This window comes from Phascolarctos cinereus, unplaced genomic scaffold (genome assembly GCF_003287225.1).
Source record: "Phascolarctos cinereus isolate Bilbo 61053 unplaced genomic scaffold, phaCin_HiC Scaffold_726;HRSCAF=1367, whole genome shotgun sequence".
NCBI lineage: Eukaryota > Metazoa > Chordata > Mammalia > Diprotodontia > Phascolarctidae > Phascolarctos > Phascolarctos cinereus.
In genome coordinates this window covers 94,105,273-94,130,925 of record NW_027556098.1, presented here as the reverse complement: position 1 = coordinate 94,130,925, position 25,653 = coordinate 94,105,273, and the positions used below count along the sequence as shown (strand labels likewise).

Sequence of the window (25,653 nt, the reverse complement as noted above, 5' to 3'; positions counted from 1 at the left end):
ATGCCTAAGTCAGCTGTAAAACCATACTAGATACCCAGAATTTTTTGGACTAAAGATGGAGCCTAATTTCCTAGAGGAATTAAAAAACTACCCCTTACACTGAAACTTTGATGTAATTGGGTGAGTTAATGGGGAGTGAACTATTCTTCTCTCTTAACTTCTTTCAATCCTACCTCCCTTTTCTATACTTTTGAACTATAAAGATCCCAATAAAAATGTCCCTCACAGGAATAAAATTTCCTTCAGTTAGGAGCAGAGTGTACTTTCAATGCTCTCAACTTGCTTAGACATTCTACAAGATCTAAAAATGAGATTACGAAGGTCTCTCTACCACAATTTTTTTGTCGTCAATACTGAATATCCTAAATCTTCTCAAAGTGGAACATGATCTCCAAGCTTTGCATATAATTATTTATATTTGTTGAATACTAATAAGATGATAAATAAAGCATAACATAGTAGATAAGAGTACTGGTTTTATAGCCAAAAGATCTGGGTTCCAATCCCACTTTTGACACATGCTGAAGTGATTTGCCTTTGTTTGCCATCTAGATCAGTCCCAACACTGAAGAGAACAAAGACATATCACCTAATCAACACCTTGGTCTAAGGTTAAAATTCAAATATGAAAAGAAAGTGAAAAACTAAGTAAAAAAATAAAGGGAAAATAGGTAGCAGAAGTCCAAATAAATGTCACAGGTGATCTAAGTGTTCAAGGTCAGAGGGATATTTTCAGTTACTTAGAGGACATAGGAAAGAAAGTTCACAACAGATAAAGTAGAGTTGCCTGGATCAAAAAAAAAAAACAACAAAAAACCAAAACAGCCTTATGAAAGGAGCCTGACAGATCTGTTTTCAATAGGAGGGGATAGCAAGGATCAGAAAACAAAATTTTAGAAATTTAGGGTCATTGCTAGGACATTGCTTTCTCTGTTTCTTCAGAGCTGAACAACAGTAAATGCCCAAGTTCCAGAAAGAACCTGAAATGATGCCAGCCGATAACCATTTATTAAGTACCTATTATATGCCAAGTACTGTTCAGTCAGTGGCTTTTGAGTGAAAAGTACTATCTGAATAACTTCTTATGTTCTTAAATCAAAGGTGGACTTTTGGTTTCATATATGATTATCATCTCAGGGAGAGGGGAGGGAAGGAAGTGATAGAATTTGGAATTCAAAACTTTTAAAAATGTTAAAATTGTTTTAACATGTAATTGGGGAAAAATAAAATATATTAAATAGTGGAATCATGAAGTTAGAAGGAAACTGAAGCTTCTTTGCCTACCTAAAGTATGAATCACCTTGACAATCTGATGATAAATGGTCTTCCAGAAGTAGTGTTGAAAACCATCAAAACATGATAAATGCTGTGACCTGACAGTGAAATTTGCTTCTCTCTTCTTCATCATTATGAAACACAGATCCATATGTATTCACTTACTTTTCTTAAAAATACTTCTCTGATACAGCTAAGGATTCTATTAGGATTTGTACTTGAGGGTTCATTGGGAAATGACAGTGATACAAAAGAGAGCATCACTAAAACATTTTTTCTTCTTCTAGAGTTTGCATAACTTCTGTTGATGTGGAAAGTGATGACCGCCCACTCCACACTCCCCTCAGGTAGCCCATTTTTTTCTTTCTTCTTTTTTTAATAATCCAATTGTGAGCAAGATCTTCCTTATTTTGAGCTGAAATCTAATTCCCTATTTTACCCATTTGTTCTCTTCTTTGGAATCAAGCAGAACAAATTTAATCCCTCCTATGTGGGATGTTTTTACCAATATCTAAAGACAGCTATCAGGTCCCATTAAATCTCTTCTCCAGCATAAACGTAGACATTTCCTTCAACCATGGCATGGTGCCTAGTACATATTAGGTATTTTACAAATGTTTGTTAAGTTGAATAGTTTCAAGTCCCTTCATTATCCTAATCGCCTTTCCTGGACACATACCAGCTTATTAATGTCTTTTCTCAAATGTGACATGCAAAACAATAAACCCAACGCTCTAGGTAAAAGCCAAACATGATCTAGATGCTATTACTTCTGATATTTGGGAAACAGTATATTTATTTCTGTGCTTGTTTAAATTGTCTGTTTTGACAGCCACACCACACTGTGAATTTTAATGAGCTTGTGGTCTTCTAGAATTCCTATAATATGTGATAACTCCTTTTTTTAATGTGAAAAACTCCTTGTTTATGTGTACTGCTGTTTCCTATTGACCACCTTCTCCTGCTTCTTTTCCCTCTCTGTTTTCATGACACTACCTCCTCTTTGCCTACCATTTATCTGAATGTTCCTTCTCCTTCCCCTTTGCTGCTTATCATCCATCTCACACTTCCTAATTATGGGTGGTCCCCAAAAGTTCTGTCTTGAGCCCTCTTCCTTTCAAACTGGATGTCCTAGGGACACTTAAAACTCACCATGTTTACATTGAAACTCATTACATTTTTCCTTTAGCCTTCCTCTCTTCCAAACTTCCTTATTTTGTCAAAGGCACTACCATTTTTCCAGTGTCTCATGTTTGTAATCTCACCATTACCCTGTGCTCCTCACTCTGTCTCACACCACATATCCCATCGGTTGTCAATTCTTGCCATTTCTACCTTCACAAAATCTCTCATACCTCACCCATTCTCTCCACTTACACAGCTGCCACCTTAGTGTAAGCTCTCACCACATCTTGCTTGAATCATTGCAGCGGTCTCCTAATTGGTCTTCCTGCCTCAAGTCTGTTACTCCTCCAATCCGTCCTAAACCCTCCTGCCACAGCAATTTTCCTTAAGCATAAGTCTAACTCTGTGACTCTCACAGACCAACTCCAGTGACTTTCTATTGCCTCTAGGATAAAATATTAACTCCTCTGTTTAGCTTTGAAAGGCCTACAGGATCTTGCCCCAACTTTTGTTTCTAGCCTCGTTAGGCATTACCCCCATTCCCACATGCTGTGATCCAGCCAAACTGGCCTTTTCTGTTCCTCATTCATGATTCTCCTCATATCCCATCCCCCACCATGCAGGGAATATTTTCTCTTCTAAGTCCACCTTGAAGAGGCAGCTTAAGCTAGGATAAAGCTTTTTTTTTTGTCATCTCCTAGCCTCCCCAACTGCTAAAACCTTTCCCCCCAAACTGCCTTGTATTCTACTCCTTTATATGGATATGTGCATGGATGTATTATTAACTTGATATTTGTGCTGCCCGTGCTGTCTGCCATATTAGAATGTAAACACATCATAAGCAGAGGTTTTGTCGGTCTTTGCACCTGTACCCCCAGTGCCTCATGCAGTCCCTGGTATATAAGCAGGTGCTTGACAAGTATTTGTTGATTGATTGATTTTTATTAGATTTAGCTGATCATTTCAGCCTGTTGAGATGTGTTCAGATCCTTAGCTATTACTAAAGGCATTTAGCTTTTTCTTTCAGTTTCTTGCCATCCACAGATTAGGTCAGCATGCCTTCTCTATCATCTCCAAGTAACAACAATATGTTTTTAAACTCCTAGGACCAGAGGAAATATTATGTGGCATTATGAGGGAAGGAAAACATCTACTTGAAATGCCACATGGAGTTTGCCATGTTGGAATTTGAATTTGTCTTAAGATGTTTATTTCTAACAAGTCAGGTAATAACCTAGGGTGAAGAGAAATTGAAAATCTTTAAAAGACTGGTGTCTGATGGACTAGCATTAACCTGAGGTAATTTTGTTGCTGTGAAATTTTTATTGTTGCTAATATTTTTCAAGTAACATCTGGGTTCATATACTGATTTTCCTAGTTATTGTCCTTCATAAATATCAAGGTTTTTGTTTGTTTTTTATGATTGACGCTCCAGTGAAAGGATTGGCTTTGGAACAGGGAAGTTCTTTGTGTTGTTGAAAGTGTATTGATGAAGAGTTGGAAACAAACCTCTATGGGAGACAGAGGGAAGCAGCTCTGAGAATTCTGGGAAGTTTATCCTGTCAACTAGCTGTCAGTCCTATTGTGACTACCTGCATTAAAATGTTTACTTTAGCCAGAGCTGGGAGTCTTCTTTGGCTTCCTTCTAATCAATGTGTTAAGCCTTAACAGAGTGACACTCTATTGGGAAATTAAGTAAATCTTGAAACTTATTTAAATGCAAGTGCGTAAGGCAAATATTACCTTATGTTTAACCTGAATGTTTTCTTTCAGGAACCAGGTCAAAGGGGATCAAAGTGTTTACCCACAGGGTGGTATGGGGATTTTTGATGTGTGTATAACTGCAAAAATACTATGTAAATGCCATGTATCATTATCGTAATGACTTATTTCAGCTTTCCCCAAATTGACCTGGATATTTTTTCTAGTATCTTTGCAGTTCTCTTTTTAAACAAATGATGAATAATTTCTCACTCCACTAAGAAATGAGCAAATGTTCTTTCCCACCATCCTTATCTCTGAAGCTTCTGCTCCCTCCATTAGAGGAAAATAGTGAGGAGGTTGTGATTCCATCACGAGAGTCTTGTTTTCCTTTTCTTTTAGAGCAATTTGGTTGACTGGCTGTCCCTCTTGTTAATGACCCAAATGCCATTTCATTTGTGAAATGAGAAAGAACAACATGGGAACAGAAATGAAATTACCTAAATGATAACAGCAATAAAGGAATTCATGTAAAGTATGTGGTGAGAAAGACAATAGGGTCTGCAGCCTATTCAGAGTGCCACAGTGAACTCATGGCTTGTGGTGGAGGAAATTATATATAAATTATGAACTATTAGAGCAGAAAGACTTCTGTTGGCATGGAAGATGCTAATACTGTAAACTCTGTATTCAATATAATTTCATCAGAATCAATATCCTGGTCAATACAGTGCCATTTGGGGGGAACATTTCTCTTTATTACTCTGACAATCTGAAGCAATGGTGAGTTTTTGGTTTCTAATTGTAATTGATAAGCAGCTCTCATCCTGCCAACTATTGAGCTCTACTAGCGTAAGGCCTCTTCCGCTTTTCAATATCATTTTGGTATAATTGAGATGAAATGATCAATTAGTCTCTTAAGCACAGCATCTGTGTTTGGAGGGCAAACTGAGAATGGAAGTAAAAATCGATTCTGAAGATGAGTCCATGGGGAGGACTCTTCCCCTTCAGAAAAGCTGCCTTCACTATTGCAAAAGGCAGATAGAGTTGGAGCAGAAGTGACAGATTATGTATGGGCTTAGTGCACTACCTGTGGTGAAATTCCAAACTGGCAAACAGCTGGTGGAGGGAGGAATGCTAAATGGCTTAAAAGCCAAGTGACTGCAGGGGGAATAATAATGAGTTAAGGTTTTGTCATGGGAAGGAATAATGAGGCCATGGTCACAAACAATATATACCTAGGAATACACCCCAGCAAGGTGACAGACAAATAATGCCAAGGTTCCAGGATAAAAATAAAATGGATAAATTCTTTAATATTCATTTTTTTAAAAAATTATATTAAATTTAAATTGTAATTAACAAGTATTTTCTCACCTCCATCTCCACTAATTCCATTTGGAAAAAAATATTAAAAAAAAATTTCCTTGTAGCAAATATACATAGTCAAGCAAACAAATTCCCTCATTAGCCATGTACAAAAAAAAAAAAGTCTTATTCTGTACTCTTAAATCTATCACTTCTCTGTCAGGAAGTGGGTAGCATGCTTCATCAGTCTTCTGGAGTCATGCATGGTCATTGTGTTGATCAGAGTTGTTACAAATTTCAAAGTTATTTGTTTTTACAGTGTTGTTATCATTGTACAAATTGTTTTCCTGGTTCTGCTCAATTTATTCTCCATAGTTAGTTATTTTTACAAGCCTTCAAAATTGCTAATTTTTATAATATTATAGTATAAATTGTTTTCTTGGTTCTCCTTACTTCACTTGACAACTATAAGTTGTTCCATGTCTCTTTGAAACCATCTATTTCCTTTATTTTTTTCATAGCACAATAGTATTCCATTACGTTCATGTACCACATTTTGTTCAGCCATTCATAGATTTGGTGCTAGAAGACATAGAAATCCCCTAGTTCAAGACTATGGGTTTATAGGTCAAGAAAGAAGCTGATCAACCTTCTTGCTTTGGCAAAGCTTGAAAGAGTGTGCCATAAACTAGACCCTCCCCATTCATAACACACTAACTCAAACAAATGGAATCTATCATAGGGGAAAGAAGCCCAGACTTGGAGGCAGGTAAACTTAGATTCAAAGTCTGGATCTGACTGTATCTGTGAGACTTAGGTGCAAGTCAACCTCTTAGAGTTCCTGTCTCTTCATCTATAAAATGGGAATGATGACACTTATATGACTCCCTTCTTGGATTGTTATGTGTGAAGTGCTTAAAGTATTCCAGGAATTCTTATTGCTTCTAGTTAGTGGAATTTCTGGTATGTTAACTGAGCTAGGTGAAGATTTTTTATATACCAATTTGGAGCTATGCACCCAAAGTTATTAAACTGAATAAATTCCCTTTGACCTACCAATATTAGTCCTATTCCCATGCCCCAAAGAGATCAAAGAAAAGAGAAAGTATGAAAGAGGTATGTCAAGGCTTTCTGACTGTGCTCCTTAAATGTCACCATACGGACTACTGTCTATCCTGCCTAAATGGAGCCAATGTTGAGTGGAACTTTGAGTGTTTACTAGTGGAAAAACCCATGAAGGCTCCCATATTGCCTCTTTGGAGTATGACGGGTGAGGCAGTAGCTGTAGAAAGTTACCCAGTCCTGCAAACATGGTGACTGGAACAGTGAGAAATTGATATTTTCCCACCTGGTAAACTATCAACAATCTGCCAAAATCCTTTGCTGAGCACCCACATTATTCAGAACATTCTATTAGGCATGGTGAGGAATTCTATAGAAGTGATAGAAAGGTGGCCAGCCTGTTTAAGGTGCCCTCTGTCACCGCCAGATGCTAAGAAACTAGAAGAAGACAGAACAAGAGAAGTTGAAGCTAACTAGAAGTGTGTCGTCACACAATGCACTCTACTGAAGAGAAAATGTTAGTTGGCAAAGAACTGATCTGCTAGAACATGAAATATTCACTCCCAGAGTAAAGGAATTGGGAATTAACCAAACCACAAGGACCCAGGGAACCTTGTAAATCACTGAGCTGCTGAATAACCACAGGGCTGTGCTGAAAACAGTGAGGATGTATTCAAGACACAAAAGAGCATAGAAAATGCCTTTTGTAAGCCCAGAGACTGACAGGAGCTGTGCAATCTGTCCTCTGAAAGGACAGAGATCTAGGATAGCAGTTTTGATAAAGGCCTGGCTGAACTTTCATTTGTTGTATTTATTTTCCCCAACTCTGTTCAACTGTTTTTTTTGTTTTAACTGGCAATTTATAGTTAAGATCCAAGCAGAAGAAAACTCTTAATGCTGTACTATGGTGGTGAGGCCATCTATCCATAGCTGGATATAGTCACACCATGAGAGAGTTAATACTCTTTAGCCCAGTGACCTAATAACTCTAAATAACAGATTCTTTCCACTGCCAGATAACAGGGCAAGCCAGCTTGGTATGAGTCTCCCTGGTCTCTCAATTACTTGTGAAATTCAAACTTCTAATTGCTGATTCACATGCTGTTCCTAGGGAAAGGAACTTGGTGGGCCCAGGACCACTGTTTTCTTCCTTCTGTGGGTTTCAGCCTTCTTGGGATAACTGGAACCATGAAGAAACCAAACCATTGCTAGGGGACAAGCCACATGGATTCTTCACCAATCACTTTGGAGAAGGATTTGTTACAGGCATCTCTAGTTATTAACAATGACATTTTCTATTAATCTGGAGTCGTTCTCCTGAGGAAGTCATGAGATTCGGAATGTTTTGCAGAGCTGTTGCTCTGCCTCAGATTATTTATTAAAACATTTGGCTGGGGTGATGCACAAATAATTTCAAAACCCTTTTTAGAATGCAAGGCATGTAGGGCCCCCCTCAGACGTTTGTACATTATTTAGCTCTGACAGTTTTCTATCTCAATTGAATTATGATCATTCCTTCTAAAAGCAAGTTTTAGTTTCAACTTCAAATAATAAACTGAAATAGACACATCTTACCACAATCCTGTACTGTGACCAATTTGTGGTGAAAGAAAAGACAGTTTAAAATTTCAGGATTTAGAGTAATGTCTTTATTTGTGTTGAGAAACATAATCACTTGTTGAATCAAAAGACACCTTGTGCTTTCATCAGCTGTCAATATGTGGAAAGATTCCCTGACCTTGGCATTCTGTTATTGATGGCATACATTTACATAACTGTCCCATGCCATTGAAATTGAAGAAAAGTAAGGGTATGAAGAGTGGAGTTTGTTATAATAGAAAGAGCACTGACTTTGGGGTGAAAGGACTTGGGTTCAAATACAGTCTTGGACATTTATTATATGTATGACCTTGAGAAAGTCACTTTATCATGTTACCTGATAATAAATCCCTAAGACTCAATTTCCTTATTTGTGAAATGGAGGAGTTAAAATAGAGGGCCTCTGAGGTCCCTTCTAACTCTAGATCAGGGGTGGGGAACCTGTAGCCTTAAGGCCACATGTGGCCCTCTAGGTCCTCAAGTGCAGCCTTTTGACTGAGTCCAAGTTTTACAGAACAAATCCTATTATTAAGGGGATTTGTTCTGTGAAGTCTGGATTCAGTCAAAGGGCCGCATTTGAGGACCTAGAGGGCCACATGTGGCTTTGAGGCTACAGGTTCCCCACTCCTGCCTCTAGACTTATGAACCTATGTGAAACATACCAATTTGCTGAGGACCAGACTGGAGACCTTTAAACAAGCACGTGAGCATTGACAAAAGTTTAAATAGTACCTTCGTTCAAGAAGCATTTTGTGGCCATAAGAACACTGGCATTGGAGTTAGAGAAGGACAGCTAGGTGGCACAGTGGATCTTCCCGAGTTCAGATCTGGCCTCAGACACTTACTAGTTGTATGAGCTTGAGCATGTTACTTAACCGTGTCTGCCTCACTTTTCCCATCTGGAAAATGAGCTGGAAAGGAAATGGCAAATCACTGCAGAAACTTTGCCAAGAAAACCCCAAATGGGGTCATGAAAGGTCAGACATGACTGAAATGACTGAACAACAAAAACAGCAACTGGAATTAGGACACCTGAGTTCTAGTTTGGCTTGTAATCTATTCAAGGAAATAACATGTTCATCCAAATGCTGATGATACAAATGATAATATAATGAGTACATGGAATAAAAAAACAAATGAAGCGGCATGAGAGACTGGAGGAATGGACGATCAAATATAGAAGGAGGAAGGGATCGGGAAAACCTCGTGTAAGAGAAGGCGTTGAAATGTGTCTTGAAAGATATGTAAAACATAATCAGGTACAGTGCTTCTAGGAAACTCTCAGAGACTCTGCATTGGAGAATAGTTGTAGACCTGTATTGGTGTAGGGAGTCTCCTCAGTGGGAGTTCCCTATTTCTAGACCATCAGTGTGGTCCAACCCCCCACCCCAAACAAACAAATAATATGCAGATGGTTATTCCATACCTAAGGAAGAGTCTGGACAAAGGTGTAAAGGCAATAGGCATATATGCTTAGGGGACGGTGAGTATAGAGGCCTTGTAAAAGGGTGGATGTCAAATTAGTTAACCAATAAATTATGCCACTCCAGTTAAAGTAATGACTAAGATATTCTAGTAATGGTGCGTTTATTATGTGAGTATATCTCTGTTGAATCATTGAAAGGCATTAAGTGAACGTACCCTCTGTCGCACACTGTGGGCTTTCTATAAAATAGCCAGTCAGTTCATAGCTCAGCATTATTATTCCAGGTATGAATCAGGAGAACGGAGTTTTGGCTAAGCCCCAGAGAAGGAATTGCTTGTGTAGAGGAGGTATGGAGGAGGAGAGCCTTATTGCCTCCCACCCACACCTGACCAGCAGAGGACCTTGAGAGCTTCAGGAGCTTTGGACTTCTTATTAGCATCCCAGCAAATGTCCCTAAAGAGAAGTGTCTGCATCAAGAGCCAAGGATAAGTTAGGCCCATTAAGGAAAGTCAGCTTTAGGACTGTCCAAGGATCCCAGTCAAAAACTATACCATACTTATGAGGAATTTCATGAGTTCCCTGTGAAGTGGCAAAAAAGGATTTCCAGAAACTAAGAGCTGTGAGTTACCCCTTGTCATTTGTGTTTAGTTTAAACTTAAGCTCACTCTGTATGTATTGGTGAGAATGTCGAAGATTGGGGGATTTCTTCTACCAAATATTCTTACTCTGCTACTTTGGTAAAATACCCCTTCCTAAAAGCTAATTACCTTTGGCTGACTGTTATTAATCAATAGTCCATTAGAGAGAAGCACACCAGTGAGGGCTCATGACCTGTAGCATTATTAGAAACATAGTCCTAAACCCTTGCTCACTGAAACTCTTAAGGGGAAAAAAAAAACACAATAGCCACCCTCTGGGGATCTGACTTGCTAGTGCCAGTGGATGGGATAGTAGCTCTAGAACCTGCACTGTATATGAAAGGCAGTTGTGTGAAATACACCTGAAAAGGTAGGTGAGAGTCAGATTGTTAGAGCCAACTTTGAATCCTGAGTTAAGAAGTTTGAACTTCATTCAGCAGACAATGGGATCCTTTGAAAGCTTTGGAGTAGGAGAGAGATGGGATCAAAGCCATATATTAGATTACTCTGGCTTAGAGAGGAAAGAGACTACATTTAGAAAGCTCCCGGAGCAGTCTAGTTGTGTGATAATGAAGGTCTGAACCGACCTAAGGATGACTTTAAAACGGAGATGGCGCTTAGCAATCTTGAGAAGGAAGTACTTGGATTCATCTTTGCTGCAAACATTAGCCCTTATCATCACAACTAATGCTTTTAAACAGAAAAGAATTGTTACCACATTCATTAATCAAGTTACGTGTTTATACTTCTTTTGTACATGCAAGTCATTTTTTGTGAAGCAAGATCTCTCTTACTAACAATCTCTCTTTCTACCTGAAATAAGAGGATGCACTGGGCTTCTAAATGTTATGCCAGTGGAGAGTGAGTTTGGGTAGGTGTGGCAGTCATCTGAGGACTATAGTCTTTCTTAGCTGAGAGATGTTCGCAATTAGAAGCTTGAGCACCAGGTGATCTGTTTCTGGCTGTAGAAACTTATAGAGACTCCAGAAATAAAGCCTAGAGAATTTGCAGGCTCCTTCAGTAAGAAGTTGTCCATACCTCAGAAACAATTCTGGATCTTTTAAAATAAGGACAGTATTTGAATTTCACAAATAGATCTGAATTGCCCAGGTGTATTCCCAGGCAGTGACTTGCTATCACTCAAGAGTTTCATAAGGAGGCAGCTGAGTACTTTGAGGCAAAAATACCTTGCCAAAATAAACATGTGATTATCCTTTGTATTATAGCTACAAACAAAAGACTAATTCATGAATATGCTGACAGCTCCCTTGTGTACAGATATTAGTTCAAGTAAAGCGAACATACACACCCTGCCTTTGAGAAGGCTGAGAACAAAATAAGGACTTCTCTGTCTTCCTGATAATTTATTATAGTGTACAAATCCCACATTCCCTTCAGTTATCTTGCAGTGAGTGTTATTGGAGACCAGGAAAGAATATGGATAGAAAACATCTATGGTCAGTCAGTAATGTCATCGAATCATAGTTTAAAGGGCCTTCAGAGGCAATCTAATCCAATATTTCTATTTTACATATTAGGAAACTGATGCCCAGGAAAGTCAAATGAGTTATCCAAGATCACATAGTTAGAAAGTATCACAGGCAGGATTTGAAGCCAGGTCTTTTGATTTCAGCTAGTCCTCTTTCCACTGTAGTAAGCTGCTGCTTCATTTGTGTAGGGTTTTCAGGTTCACCAAGATCTTTTCAGGACTGCTCATCCACCTTTGGTATCCATCTTAACCCAAATCTCAGCAGCATGCACTGCAGCCATATCCAAGTAAACTATTTTCACAGGTGGGCTAAACCAGGCAGAGAGTAACTGACAGACCTTGAACCCCTCTGTGAGTGAGGGGGATGTCTACCCCAAGCACATGAAGACAAGAACAACTTATTCTAGTGGCCATGAGGGCGACTTAAGCAGGAGCTGTAAAGCTCTTAGAGCTTGGCCGGGCATCTAAGGTGTCAAGGTCATCCACTGTATCCCAGGCCATTGACTTTTGTCCTTCCACTGAACTTTCTTTACTCAGAAAGATAGAGTGAGGCTGACAACTTTGCACAGCTCTGCCTCACTTCAGTTCATGAGCAAGTCAAGACCTCGCCCATGATATTCCAGGCCCTTTTAGAAAATGAAGGATGAACAACAACAAAGGATAATGTTATTTTTTTTAAAAACACTCCTTTTTATTATTATGATTTTGAAAAACGTCAACAAGCGTGGACTTGTAGGTGGAAGAACAGGAAAATGGAGACTGAATATGAAGCTGTTAATCTCCACTACCTATAGCTTGTGGGGGTGATCTTCACATTATAATTCCAACAGTGCCCTGTTTATCTGTGTTTTTCCTTCTGAACTTCCTTCTGCTCTTTCTGTTTGCTTTTTAAATGATTCATTGATGCTCATTGATTTCTTTTTTTTTTAGAACCACTCACTACTCTCCTCCTTCAAATAAAAAAAGCCCTCTCTTGTAACCAATACTTACAGTCACAAAAAAAATCCACACATTGGCTGTGTGTGAAGATGTATGTTATCACCTTCCTGCCAATAGGAGGAAAGCAAGATTCATTATCAGGTTTTTGGAATCATGATTGGTCATTTCATTGATAATAGAATTTAAATCTTTTATAGTTGTTTTGCCCTTACAATATTGTAGTCATTGTGTAAATTGTTCTACTGTTTCTTTTTGCTTTACTCTGGATTAATTTATGTAAGTCATTCTAGGTTTTTCTTAATCCATCTTGTCATTTCTTATGGTGCAATAATATTCCATTACACCACAATTTGTTTAGCCATTCCCATTTGATGGGTACCCACTTTGTGTCTGGTTCTTTTGCTATAACAAAAAATGAGTGGCTATAAATATTACTGTGTGTGTGTCCTTTCCTTTTTTTTTTTAAATCTTTTTGGGGTATATGCTTAGTAGTAGTACAACTTCTGGGTCAAAGGGTATGTGGCATTAGTTACTTTGTAGATATAGTTCCAAATTGTTTTATTTAGAATGGTTGGAGCACTTTATAGCTCCACCCACAGAGTATTAATGTTTCTGTCCTCCCATAGAACCTCCAAAAACTGTAATTTTCTTTGTAGATATTATGAATTGTTTTAACTTGAATTTATCTTATTAATTATTTGGAGCATTTTTTTTCCATATGGCTATTTATATCTTTTCTTTCTTTTAAGAACTTCATGTTCATCTTCTTAACTATATACCTATTGAAGAATTGTTCTATATTTGTATCAATTGCCTATGTAGTTTGGGAATTGAATATTTATCAGAAAATTTTCCCCAATTCACTGTTTCCAGTCTATTTCTAATTGCAATGACTTTATTTGCTTATTTTAAAAAAAATGTTATATAAGCAAAATTGTCCCTTTTATCTTTAATATTCTTTCTGTCCTTCGGTTAGTTCAGAATTCTTCTGCTATGTATAGTTGTAAAAGGTATCTTTCCCCCAATCTTTTAATTTATTTATAATATAATCTTTTATATTTAGGCCATGTATCCATTTTCTCCACTTTCTTCAACACATTTGTTAGGAGCGAAGGCTATGAATGTGTCAGTGATCCACAGCTGATGCTTACCTGGCCATAATTTGGAGCTGGTTGTAGAATATGGTGTGAATATTTGATATTATCTGTCCCTAACTTCTGTGAGATGGCTTTCTACTTTACCAGTGGTTTTCATTATATAGAAATCCTTACCCTAGTAGTTGGAGTCCTAGATTCTACTGTATTTGCAGTTGTATATTGTATACCTAATCTGTTCTACTGATTGAATTTTCCATTTAAAAGAAAAAACTAGGACCAAATTGTATATAGATTTGTTTATGTTTAGATCTGGTATATTTTTAGATCTGGTACTGTAATGCCGTTATTAATCCAAGCTGTTTATAGTATATTACCTTTTTCACATGTTATAACAACTTTGCTGGGAGTTTGGGAGAATTCCATCTCTCCCTATTTTTCAAATAATTTATGTATAACTAAAATAAAACTTGTTTTTGAATGTTTACTTGAACTAATTTGTTAATCCATCTGGTTTTTTGTTTGGTTTTCATTTTGGGTACCTTTATGGCTTGTTTAATTTCTTTTTCTACAATTTGGTTATCTAAATTAATTTCTTCTATGGCTTGTTTAATTTCTTTTTCTACAATTTGGTTATCTAAATTAATTTCTTCTTCTGTTAACCAATATATTTTATATTTTTATAAATACTCATACCTTTCATTTATCGATCTTGTTAATTGAACAAAAAGTTTCAATTTTTTTCACTTTCTCTTCATTTTTTGTGAGGTCTCCTTTTTCATTTCTGACATTAGAAATTTGGCTTTCTTCTCTTTTTATCATATTAGGTAATTGATTTATTTTATTACTATCTTGAAAACAGGTCTTAGTTCTATTTATTCATTGAATAATGTTTCTTGATTTTTTTTAATTTTTAGAATTACTATATTTGTGTTTTGTTGGGCTATTTTGAATGTTGGCTTTAGAACGTTTTAAATTGTATACCTAATTCATTGATTTGTTCTATTTTTTATTGATAAAAGTGTGTAGAGATGTTAATTTCCCTCTTAGTACTAGTTTGTCTTCAATCTGAAAGTTTAAGAATGTGGTGCTATTGTTGTCATTTTATTAAATGAAATTCTTTATTTGTTGTAGCCAGTGAAGAATGCAGTTAATATTTCTGATTTTATTAATTTGATTATGAGGTTTTTATGCCTTTACACATGGTCAATTTTTGTAAATGTGCCATAAACAGCTAAGAAATACATCTATTACTTTCTAGCTCCATTTAGTAACAATGTTATCATATGTAACCTTTCTAAAAATTATAGTCAGGTCTTTAACATTTTTATTCTTTTTTTTTGTTGTTAGAGTTGCCTAGGTCTGAAAGTAGTACATTGAGTTCCCTAAATATTATAGCTTTCTATTCTATTTTCCTCTTTAATTAACTTTTTTCCCTTAAGAATTTAAATTCTATGCTATGTATGCATGTGTGTATCTCAATTATTACTATTTCATTGTTTATGGTACCTTTAAACTTAATGTAGGTTCCCTGCTTATTTTTTTTATCTGAGTCTGTTTTTTATTTTTTGAGATAACAATTTAGGAATCATGACTCTTTTGACTATTTTGAATTCGCCTATATCAAAATAAATTCACTTCCAGCCCTTTAATTTAACTGTATAATTTGTTATCTTTTAAGTATGTTTCTTGTATACAGTGTATTTTAGATTTTGCTTCTAATCCATTCTGATATTTCCTCAGGTTTATGGGTGAATTAATCCCACTTATGTTTATTGTTATGAGTGTTAATTGTATATTTTCTTTCATCATAACTTTTATAATGGAGAAATATGGTGTAGTATATAGAAAGCTGGCTCTGAAATCAGGAAGATATGGATCAAGTCTTGCCTCTGACAAACTCTAGGAAAGTCAACTAACTTCTTAATGCTTTAGGCAACTTTTTATGATTGTAAGTTGCAAAGCTGACCTGCATTTGTAACATAAATCTCCGTACACAAAATTTCTGGACGATTTCAGATCATCCAGAATTTCATTCTGGCAAAGAATTACTGATCCAGTTTCTATCCCATACTATTACCTCGTCCTTTTGTATTTTTTTTCCCACTTGGCCCATATTTTACAAAGAAAAAGGGGGTAAAGGGAAAGAATCAATCTTATTGCTACTAATAAGTAATAAATTAAATGGTCTGATCTATTCCTCTACTCCCTCCCCTATTTAAAAAACTAAAAACTCTTACATTTTCTCCTTTTTAAATTGCTCTTTTGTGATCAACTCTCTGAAGCTGATTTTTTTTCTTGTGATTATTCCCTCTCCAACCATAATCTTAATCTAATCTCCCTTCTCTTTCTCTATTTCCCATGTTTCCCTGTTGAGTTTAATGTATTTCTACACCAAGCTGTATAGGTTTGTGTGTGCACAAATATGTTGATTTATTGTGTGTTTATCCAATCTGTATCTTGCTCAGAGAAGAGTGAGATCATAAGATGCCCTCTTCCCTGATGCCTTATTTCATTTCTGTATATTCTTCTTATATGCTTGATTTATGTAGGATTGCAACTTCCTCTCCCTGTGTTTATTTTATTTAACCTGCTCTATGACCCTTGAACACATCCAGAAGGGATAACGCAGGGGCATTCTGGAGTCGGCTTGTACCAACTTGAGCCGATTATTAAAATTTCAGTGTGAGAAATTTTACCATGAAAATTGGCAAATGTAAATTAGGGCTTGATTTATAATCTTGTTGATATTCTAGGTCAAGGGTCAGGATACTATAGTAGAGGCCAAATTTGACATATTGCCTTTTTTTTTTAAACAGTCTGTGATCTAAGAATGGTTTTTACATTATATTTTTAAACAAATATAAAAAGCAAAACATTTTTAGCTCATGGGACATAGAAAAACAGGCACAGGCTGGATTTGGCTATTAGGCTGTGGTTTACCAATCTCAGTCAAAACTTCAGAAAGTGAGAGAAAATGTTAATAATGCAGATTAGACTTTAAAAGTGTGTAGTGAATTTTGGGAGAGTCAGTTGTTAAATATTTACTAGGACACTGATGGATAATTATGCTAGCACTTTATCCACTTCTAATTGTTTGAATGTGTTTAGTTTCCTTAGTAATTTTGGAAAGAGCAGTTTCAGTGAAATTAAGGATGAAAGCTAGATTATAAGGAGATAAGAAGAGAGTGAGAGAAGAGAAAGTGGAGGCATCTATTATAGATGTCCTTTTTGAGGAGTTTAGCTACAAAGGGCAGAAGAGATAGGAAAATAGAAGGGATGGAAGGATCAAGTGAAGGATTTTTCAGGATAGGGATACTGTTTGCAGGTAATGGGAAATGAGCCAGCAGAGAGGGAGAGATTGAAAATAAGTGAATAGAGAGGGGCAATCTGTTGGAGGAGATGGGATGGAATTGGGATCGCTTGAGGTCTAGTGGCTTTTCTACTTGCTAAGAAGGAGAAACTGGCAGAAGGCACCTGAATGATAAAAAGTGAAGAAAAAGGAGTTCAGAGCAAATGTTCTCATTTTTTTCCTATAAAATATGAGTCAAGATTTTCAGCTAAGAGGGTAGGGGAAGCTTAAGAGAGTCATGGAGGGTTTGAGGATTGATGAAAACATTTGAAAGAGCCACTATGGGAAGTGGTGTAGTGAGTTGAAGGAGAAATAGTAAGATTGCCCAGAAGCACAGAGGGTCAAATTGAAATTAATAATAAACCATTGGGTGTGATAAGCAGTTCATTGTAACCTTTGAGAGAAAAAATTGTTACATAATTTTTAGTGGACTGAGTGGTAATGGTTGTGTAAGTTTTCTTCACTTTCTTCAGCACATATCTTAGGAGTAAAGGCAATGAATAGTGTTAGTGATCCACAGCTGATGCTTGGCTGGGCATAATTGGCAATATGATAAGGGGGCTAGGGATTCAAAAGAGGAGGACAATGTTAGAGTTGAATAGGTTTATGAAGGGCATGTTATTCTTACTTTTGCATTTTGGAACAAGGCATTCCAAGATCTTTTCCTTTTTGGAGTAGTAATGGTAAAATCTTGTGTGATCCTGACTGTGATTCCTTGGTACTTGAACTAATTACTACTTTTTTTTTTTTTTGCTAGGCAGTGGAATTAAGTGACTTGCCCAGGGTCACAAAGCTAGTAATTGTCAAATGTCTGAGGCCTCAGTTGAACTCAGGTCCTCCTGACTCCAGGGCTGGTTCTCTATCCACTGTACCACCTAGCTGCCCCTATTTACTATTCTTTATTACTGGTTGCTTGAGATATTTTTCTTTGACTTTGAAGTTCTGGATTTTGGCTATGTCATTGCTGGGTATTTTCTGTTTGGGATTTCATTCAAGATGTGATCAGTCAATTTTTTCTACCTATTTTACCCCTTGGATCGAATATATCTTGACATTTTGATTTCTTGAAATGTATTATCCAATTCTTTTTTTTTCCTTTTGGTTATGTGTGTCAGGGAGTCAATGATTCTTACATTGTCTCTTCTAATTTATTGCCAGGTCTGTTTTTTAAAATAGTAAATAACTGAGACTGTCTTCTATATATTCCATCTTTTTAACCTTATTCTAATATTTCTTATTGTCTTCTCTAATCACTGAGTCCTACTTATTCCAATCTATTTTTACAAATCTGACTATTTGGGAAAGATTCCCTCCTTTCTAATTTATGTTCTTTATTTTCCTTTAAATTTTCTCTCTCAAGCTATCATTTCATTTAAATTTCCTTTAATAAACCTCTTGCTTGCTTATTTCTTCCATCTACTCTTGAAATCCTTGAAGCTGTTTTTTTTTTTTCTTTGAGTTTCTTCTTATATTTGTGGGAGAGCTCTTTTGCTCTTGGTTTGCCTTTTGGACCTCTCTAACCCATAGTATTTTTTCATTATGTTTGATATTTTCTTCTGTTTACTCATAATGTCACACTCATTTATTGGATTGGGATTTATTTCTAGGACAAGTACATGCTGTCACTGATGGATGGAGGAATGAGTGAAAAAGCATTTATTATGTTCTTATTATGTGCAAAGCATTTTACTAAGTATTATGGATATAATGAGAAAAGAAAGAAATCCCTTCTCTCAAGGGATCCTATATATTTAATAGGGGGAGAGAATACATGCCGGAAGTGCAAGTCAGAATGAAAACTCTAGTGGTACTTAGGCTATAGCGGTAAAGTCTATAGTAGTATATATTCTTTAACGGCATTTCCATTGATAAGACCACATCTGTTTCTCTGATGTTGAACCACTTGACAATGCCAACTGCTTTGGTATAGTGAACTTTTCTTTCTAGGCCTTTTGTAGCTGTGGTTGAGGAGGAAGTTGGGAGCAGCAGCACGTAGAGGCAATTGGCAGTTCACATCTCTAAACAGGATGCTCTCATGGATTATGGCTGTCAGAAGATTATTGAAAGAATTAAGGAAAGTACAGAAAGACATATACATTGATTCAAAATGAAGCTAACAGAAAAGCAATACATACAATGGCTACAGTAAGGCAAAAGGAAATAATGGTCTATAATTATAATGCCCAAGCTTGAACCTAGAAAAGAATTTTTAAAATGCACTTCCTCTTTACCACAGGGGAGGGGGACTATAGGTATGGAATATTGAATATACTGTAAAACAAGTTTGATTTGTTAGTGGGTTTGGGAAAACATTTTTCTTCATCTTCCTGAATCTTCTTACAAGGAAAGGGTCATTGAGTAGAGGCACGAAGGGGTGAAAGAGATGTATTTGGAAATTATTGTACTCAATCAAAAACATTTTTATTGAACAATAAAACACCTCCGTACAATTAAAAAACAAGTCTATACCAGATGCCATTGCATTCATTTCACCTGCTGAATCTCCAATCTCTCAAAATCTAGCTTATGTCACTATCACTGTACAGAAATTGCTTTCTCGAAGATCACAATGAATTTCTTTTCACCACACCCAAATCTTGGTTTATTATTAGTCCTTACTCTTCACTTGAATACTCCCTAACATCTTTGACAATGAACCATCCCAGAGCATCTTCCAACCTCTTTAAGTATTCTTTTTCCACGTCTTTACTAAATACCTCTTTCTTTTCCTGTCTCCTTAGAGTGGGTGTTGGCCCAAGTTTCTTTTCTTTGATCCTTTATCTTTTCTACATTAACAAAAAGCCAAGATTTTTTATCCCTATTTTCTGTTTCCTACATCATCATGATTATCTCAAGTATTCTTCCCCCTCCTGTTACCAATAAGCCATCTCATATAACAAATAGTATTTTTCAAGAGGAGGAAAAAAATCATCATAACTGATCAATACATTGAAAAATCTGAAAAGATGTGCAATATGTAATAACAATAGACCTCCCTCCTTAGTGAAAGGATGGGTCAGGGTTGTCTTCTCACATTTCTTCATTGGATTCCTGCTTGCTGCTTAAAATTGTGTTCATTTTTTATTTTTGCGATGTCATTGCGCTTTCCATCTACTTTGTTGTAGCTATAGCGTATATTGTTTTCCTGGCTTTGCTTATTTCACTCTGCATCAGTTCCTAAAGATCTTTCTCAGTATTCATCATAAATATCAATGCTTACAGCACAGTACTATTCCATTACATTCATGTACCACAATTTGTTTAGACATGCCCCAATTGATGGGCATCTACTTTGTTTTTAATTTTTAGATATTGCAAAAAAGTGTTGCTTTAAATATTTTTGAGTATATGAGGTCTTTTTTCTAACTGATGACTTCCTTGGGGTATAAGCCCAGTAAATAGAATTTCTGCTTCAAAGAGTATAGGTGTAGTCATATTATTTGCATAATCACAAATTTAATTCCAAAATGGTTGTAACATTTTACAGTTCCACCAATAATGTATTAGTGTACACACCTTTTCACAACCCTCCAATACCATTGCTTTTTTTTTTTTCATTTTTGCCAATTTGTAAGGTGTGAAGTGAAACCTCAGGTTTGTTTTGATTGGCGTTTCTCTTATTAGTGCTTTGGCTATTTTTTTTTCATGTGAGTACTTTTCAATTCTTTTGATAACTGTTCATATCTTTTGAACATTTATGTATTGGGAAAAGGCATACATATATATACATACACACACACACACACACACACATACACACACACATATATACACACACACACATACACAGAGATACACATATATTTATATATAAAATAGGTATGTATATCTATACATATACATATATATCAGATACCAAACCCTTATCAGAAAAAATTGATACAGATTTCCCCACCCCCTCATTTGACCATTTCCCTTGTTATCCTAGATGCATGAATTTTGTCTCTGCAGAAGTTTCAGGTAATCAAAGTTACCTTTTTTTTTTTTTTAAAATAATTACCCTATCTCTTGTTTGGTTAAGAATACATCTCTTCCTCATGGCTGTGAGAGGTATGTGATCAGTTTCTCTAATTTTTTTTTATAGTATGATATTTAACATTAAGGTTGTATATCCATTTAGAATATATTGTGGGATATAGTGTAAGGTGCTGGTCTAAGCCTAATTTCTACCAGACTGCTTTCCAGTTTTCCCAGCATTTTTTTTAATCAAATAAGGAGCTTTTCCCCCATGGGTACTTCCCCTCTCCCCAATTTATCAAAAAGTTGGTTACTGACTTTTGTGGTTTCTGATTCTCCCTTGTCCAGGCTATTCCATTGATCTATCTAGTTTTTAATCAATGCTAGATGGTTTTGATGATGGCTGATTAATTATATAGTTTGAGACTTGGAGGTGCTATTATTCCCCTTTAGTCTCTACTTTTCATAATTTTGCTTGATATTATAGACTTTTTTAAAAATGAATTTTGTTATTTTATCAAGTTCTATAAAAATATACCTTGGTAATTTGGTATAAATTTAAAATGTAAATAAATTTTGGTAGAATTATCATTTTTTTTTTCATGTTGGCATGGTCCAGCCATAAGCACTGACTGTTCCTGTAGCTATTTGTTATTCTTTATTTCTAAGTATTTGAATTTACATAGTACTTTTGTGTGCTTTGAGAAGCTAATCTCCACATATTTTATGCATTTTGTACTTGTTTGGAATGATATTTCCCTATTACTGCTTTTTGTGTTTTGTTATTATATAAAATGCTATTAATTTTGAGGATTTATTTTACAGCTTACAACTTTGCTGAAACTATTGTCTACTATTTTTGCTGATTCTCTAGGATTTTCCAAGTATACCATCATACCATCAGCAAATGGAGACAATTTATCTCCTTTACCTCTCTTAAATCCTTTAATTTTTTTTCTCTTGTCTTACTGCTTTTGCAAGTATTTCCAGACCCATGTCAAATAATGTTAGGGGAAAAGGGCATCCTTGCTTCACTCCCATATTTTTTGGAGGAGGTTCTAGTATATCTCCATTTCATATGATACTTTTTTGTTGTTTGTTTTAACTAGATGCTTTTTATAGTATTATAAAATTGTTCTATACTTACATTTTGCAAGGTTTTTAATATAAGATTGTAATATTCTTTCAAACTTTTTCTTAATCTTTTGAGATGATCATATGGATTGGGATGTTTTCAGGTTTAATGTAATCAATTGTATTTATTGTTTTCCTAATGTTGAACCATTCTTGATTCTGTAGTTTAAATCCCACTACATCATAATAAATGATTTCTTGAATATATAACTTTAAATATAAAATTTGACAAAATTTTGTTTAAAAAATTTGGAGTCAATATTCATTAATGGCATTGGCCCATAATTTTTTCTTGTGTTTTATCTTTCCTTGGTTTAGATATTAGAAATATATTTGTCTCATAAAAGGACTCTAGTAGGGTATTTTCTTTCTCAGTTTGGAGGAGTAATTTGTGAAGTATGGGTACTAACTCTTCTTGAAGTATTGTGAATCCATCAGGACCTGGAGTTGTTTTCGCCCATCCTTTGGCAGTTCCTTTATAGATAGATCTATTTCCTTTTCTGAGATTGGTTTATTTAAGATCTCTATCTTGTTTTCTGATAGTTCGGGTGTTTTATATTTTTGAAAGTAATCCTCTATTTCTTTTGAATTCTAAGTTTTGTTAGCATATAACTGTGCATAATAAGTTCTCATTTGTTTATTGGGGTTTTTTGTGGTTTCATTTTGCTCACTTACTATATTATTAATTTGATTTTTTGCTCTTTTTTAAAAAAAATCAGATTAGTTAAGGGTTTTTCAATTTTATTAATCCTTTCAAACAGCCAGCTTTTATTTATCATTTCTATCTTTTTTGTTTCCAATTTATCTGTTTTCCCTCTAATTTTTATTATCTCCTCTTTTGTACTTATATTAGTACTGTTTATTTGTTGGCTTTCTAATTTTTAAAAATGCATATTCTGTTTTCTCTCTTTTCCAGGTTGTTACTGTATATTTATATTATGATTTTCTTCTGAGGACTGCTTTAGATCTATGACCAGCAACTTTGGCATGTTGTTTCATCATTATTATTTTCTTTTACACAGTTATTATTTTTATGATCTGTTCTTTGACCCATTCATTATTTAGGGTTTAATTGTTAAGTCTCCATTTAGGTCCCTGAAACAATTTTTTTATTGTATTATGATCTATAAAGAATGAAAAAACTATCTCTGCCTTTTTAACATTTATTTGCAATATCTTGGTGCCTTACATAGGCAATTTTTGTAGGTTTCACATGGTGCTGAGAAATATGCATTTTTTTTTGCAGTTCCATTTAGAAGATGTCTGTCTTTCAACTCTATCCAGCGATTCAGTTTCATATTTTTCCTTTTGTTTATTTTTCAGTTAGTTTTACCCAAAATTGAAAGATGGATATTGGAGTCTCTGTCACTATTTGTTACTGTATATGTCTTCTTGTAGTTCAGATCTTTCCTTTATGAATTTGGATTCTAAGGCATTTGGAGTATATACATTTATCACTGATATTGGTTTTGTGTCTATGGTTCATTTCAGCATAATACAGTTTCCTTGTTTATTTCTTTTCATTTTTTGAATGTCTGGGTTTTTTATTTATCAGAGAGCATGATTCTAACTCCTGCTTTTTTGGATTAATTCAATGTATTGAAAATATTTTTTTCTCTCCTTTTATATGGTTATATATTTATCCTCCCCCCTCCTTTTTTCTCTGTCAAGTAGATTCTCCTTCCACTCTGCTTCTTCACCTAGTCTTCATTTTTGTGCCCCATTCCAAAAAAAGTATTTCTCTTAATCTTTTCATTGTTCATATTGTTTTTCTGAATACTCAAGACCTTCATTCTCTGAAGGTTTCTCTTTTCTCTGTATTCCTCATGCAATCAAAGCTTCCATGATATCTATTCTAGATTCTCACCTATGGACCATTCCGGCAACTTCCTTGTAACGCTTACCTCATACCATTTCCATTGTACCTCACTCTGAGAACAATTATTGCAGATGTCAGAGAGACACTGACCCATGGTAGGAATCCTTTCTTACTACATCCCTAATTATATAGCCCATCGTTGTTCTATATCCTGTCCTGGTTATCTTTTCCCTCCATTTGCTTCAAAATCTCCTACCTCTATCCGTACTCTCTCAATTTCCTAGGTGCCAGTTGTCCCTAGGAATTCCAAGTCATCCCCCCCGCAACATACAATGAGTAGACTTTTATAAAGTATTAATTAAGAAGGTTTTTTTTTTTGCACAAGTAAAACCAAAGCAACCAAAAATAGATGGAAAGCAGAAGGCTGGGAGAAATTTTGGAGCAAGTATCCCTAATAAATGTCTCATTTCTCAAATATATAGAGAAAATTAGTCAAATTCACAAGAATACAAGTTATTCTTCAAATGATAAAAGGTCAAAGGATATGAACAGGTAGTTTTCAGATAAAGAAATCAAAGCTATCTATAGTCATATGAAAAAATTGCTCTAAATCACTATTGATTAGAGAAATGGAAATTAAAACAACTCTGAGGTACCACCTCACAGCTATCAGATTGGCTAAAATGACAGAAAAAGAAAATGATAAATGTTGGAGAGGATGTGGGGAAATTGGAGCATTAATGTGTTATTGGCTGAGTTGTGAACTGATCCAACCATTCTATAGAGCAATTTGGAACTATGTCCAAAGGCTTATAAAATTGTGCCTACCCTTTGATCCAGCAGTACCACTACTAGGTCTGTATCCCAAAGAGATCATAAAAAAGAGAAAAGAACCTACATGTACAGAAATATTTATAGCAGCTCTTTTTGTGGTAGCCAAGAATTGGAAATTGAGGGGATTCTTACCAATTGGGGAATGGCTGAACAAGTTGTGGTATATGAATGTAATGTAATACTATTGTCTGTCCCATAGATCAAAAATTAAAAAAAGGCAAGAGGAGTGAATAAATGTAGGAGGCAAATACAGCAACAGAGTGACAGCAGAGAGACCAGAAAGAAACTCATTTCTAAATTTCACAAGGAGACGGGTGAAGGTGGAAGTCAGATGAAGGTAACAATGAAGGGGTAGATAACTACCTACTTACAAGTGAATCAGTATTTTTCTGTAACATTACAAGGGATGGTACTTGAAAGGGGAGGGAGAGGAGCAGGAATATGGAAAGGAATATGTGATTTGCTGAGGTCAAATCAGGGCTAACAATGAGAGGAAGGTGAACTCTATAGTCTCAGGAGAAAAGAGCCTATGAGGAGTGTTTAAGGAAGAAGGGGTAGGCTAAAAAGGAGAGTAAAGGAAGGCACTTTTGCTTTGGTGGTGGCAGGGGTTACCACTGATGCCTGCTCCTAAGGGCAAAAATATAGTCTTGTACTGGTTGTGGCCTGGGAAATTTGGTGCTTGAAAAAATCTACTCAGGACTTCTAGGAGTAGAGCCAAGATAGTGGAGTAGAGGAAGCACTCAGCTGAGCTCACCCAACGTTCTCCTCCAAACAACTTTAAAATAATGCTTCAAATTGAATTCTGGAGTGGCAGAGCCAACAAAAGGTTAGGGAGACATTCTTCTGGCCCAACACAACTTAGGAGGTATGAAGGACATGGGTTGGAAGCTGACTAAAAGCC

The 25,653-nt window shown here is 35.7% G+C and overlaps 1 protein-coding gene across 2 annotated transcripts in view; it reads left to right on the top strand.

Moving 5' to 3' along the window:
• The window catches only part of CBLB (Cbl proto-oncogene B), a 284,335-nt gene extending 259,250 nt beyond the window's left edge, over nt 1-25,085 (top strand). The window contains exon 20 of one of the 2 annotated variants that reach the window (XM_078146682.1): nt 24,952-25,085. In XM_078146682.1, the coding sequence (XP_078002808.1) occupies nt 24,952-24,986 (35 nt within the window). In that variant the 3' untranslated portion in view covers nt 24,987-25,085. Of the gene's footprint in view, nt 1-1,562; nt 1,629-24,951 lie in introns of those variants that run through there. The other variant, XM_078146683.1, reaches the window with a different exon arrangement.
• Nucleotides 25,086-25,653: the final 568 nt, after the last annotated feature.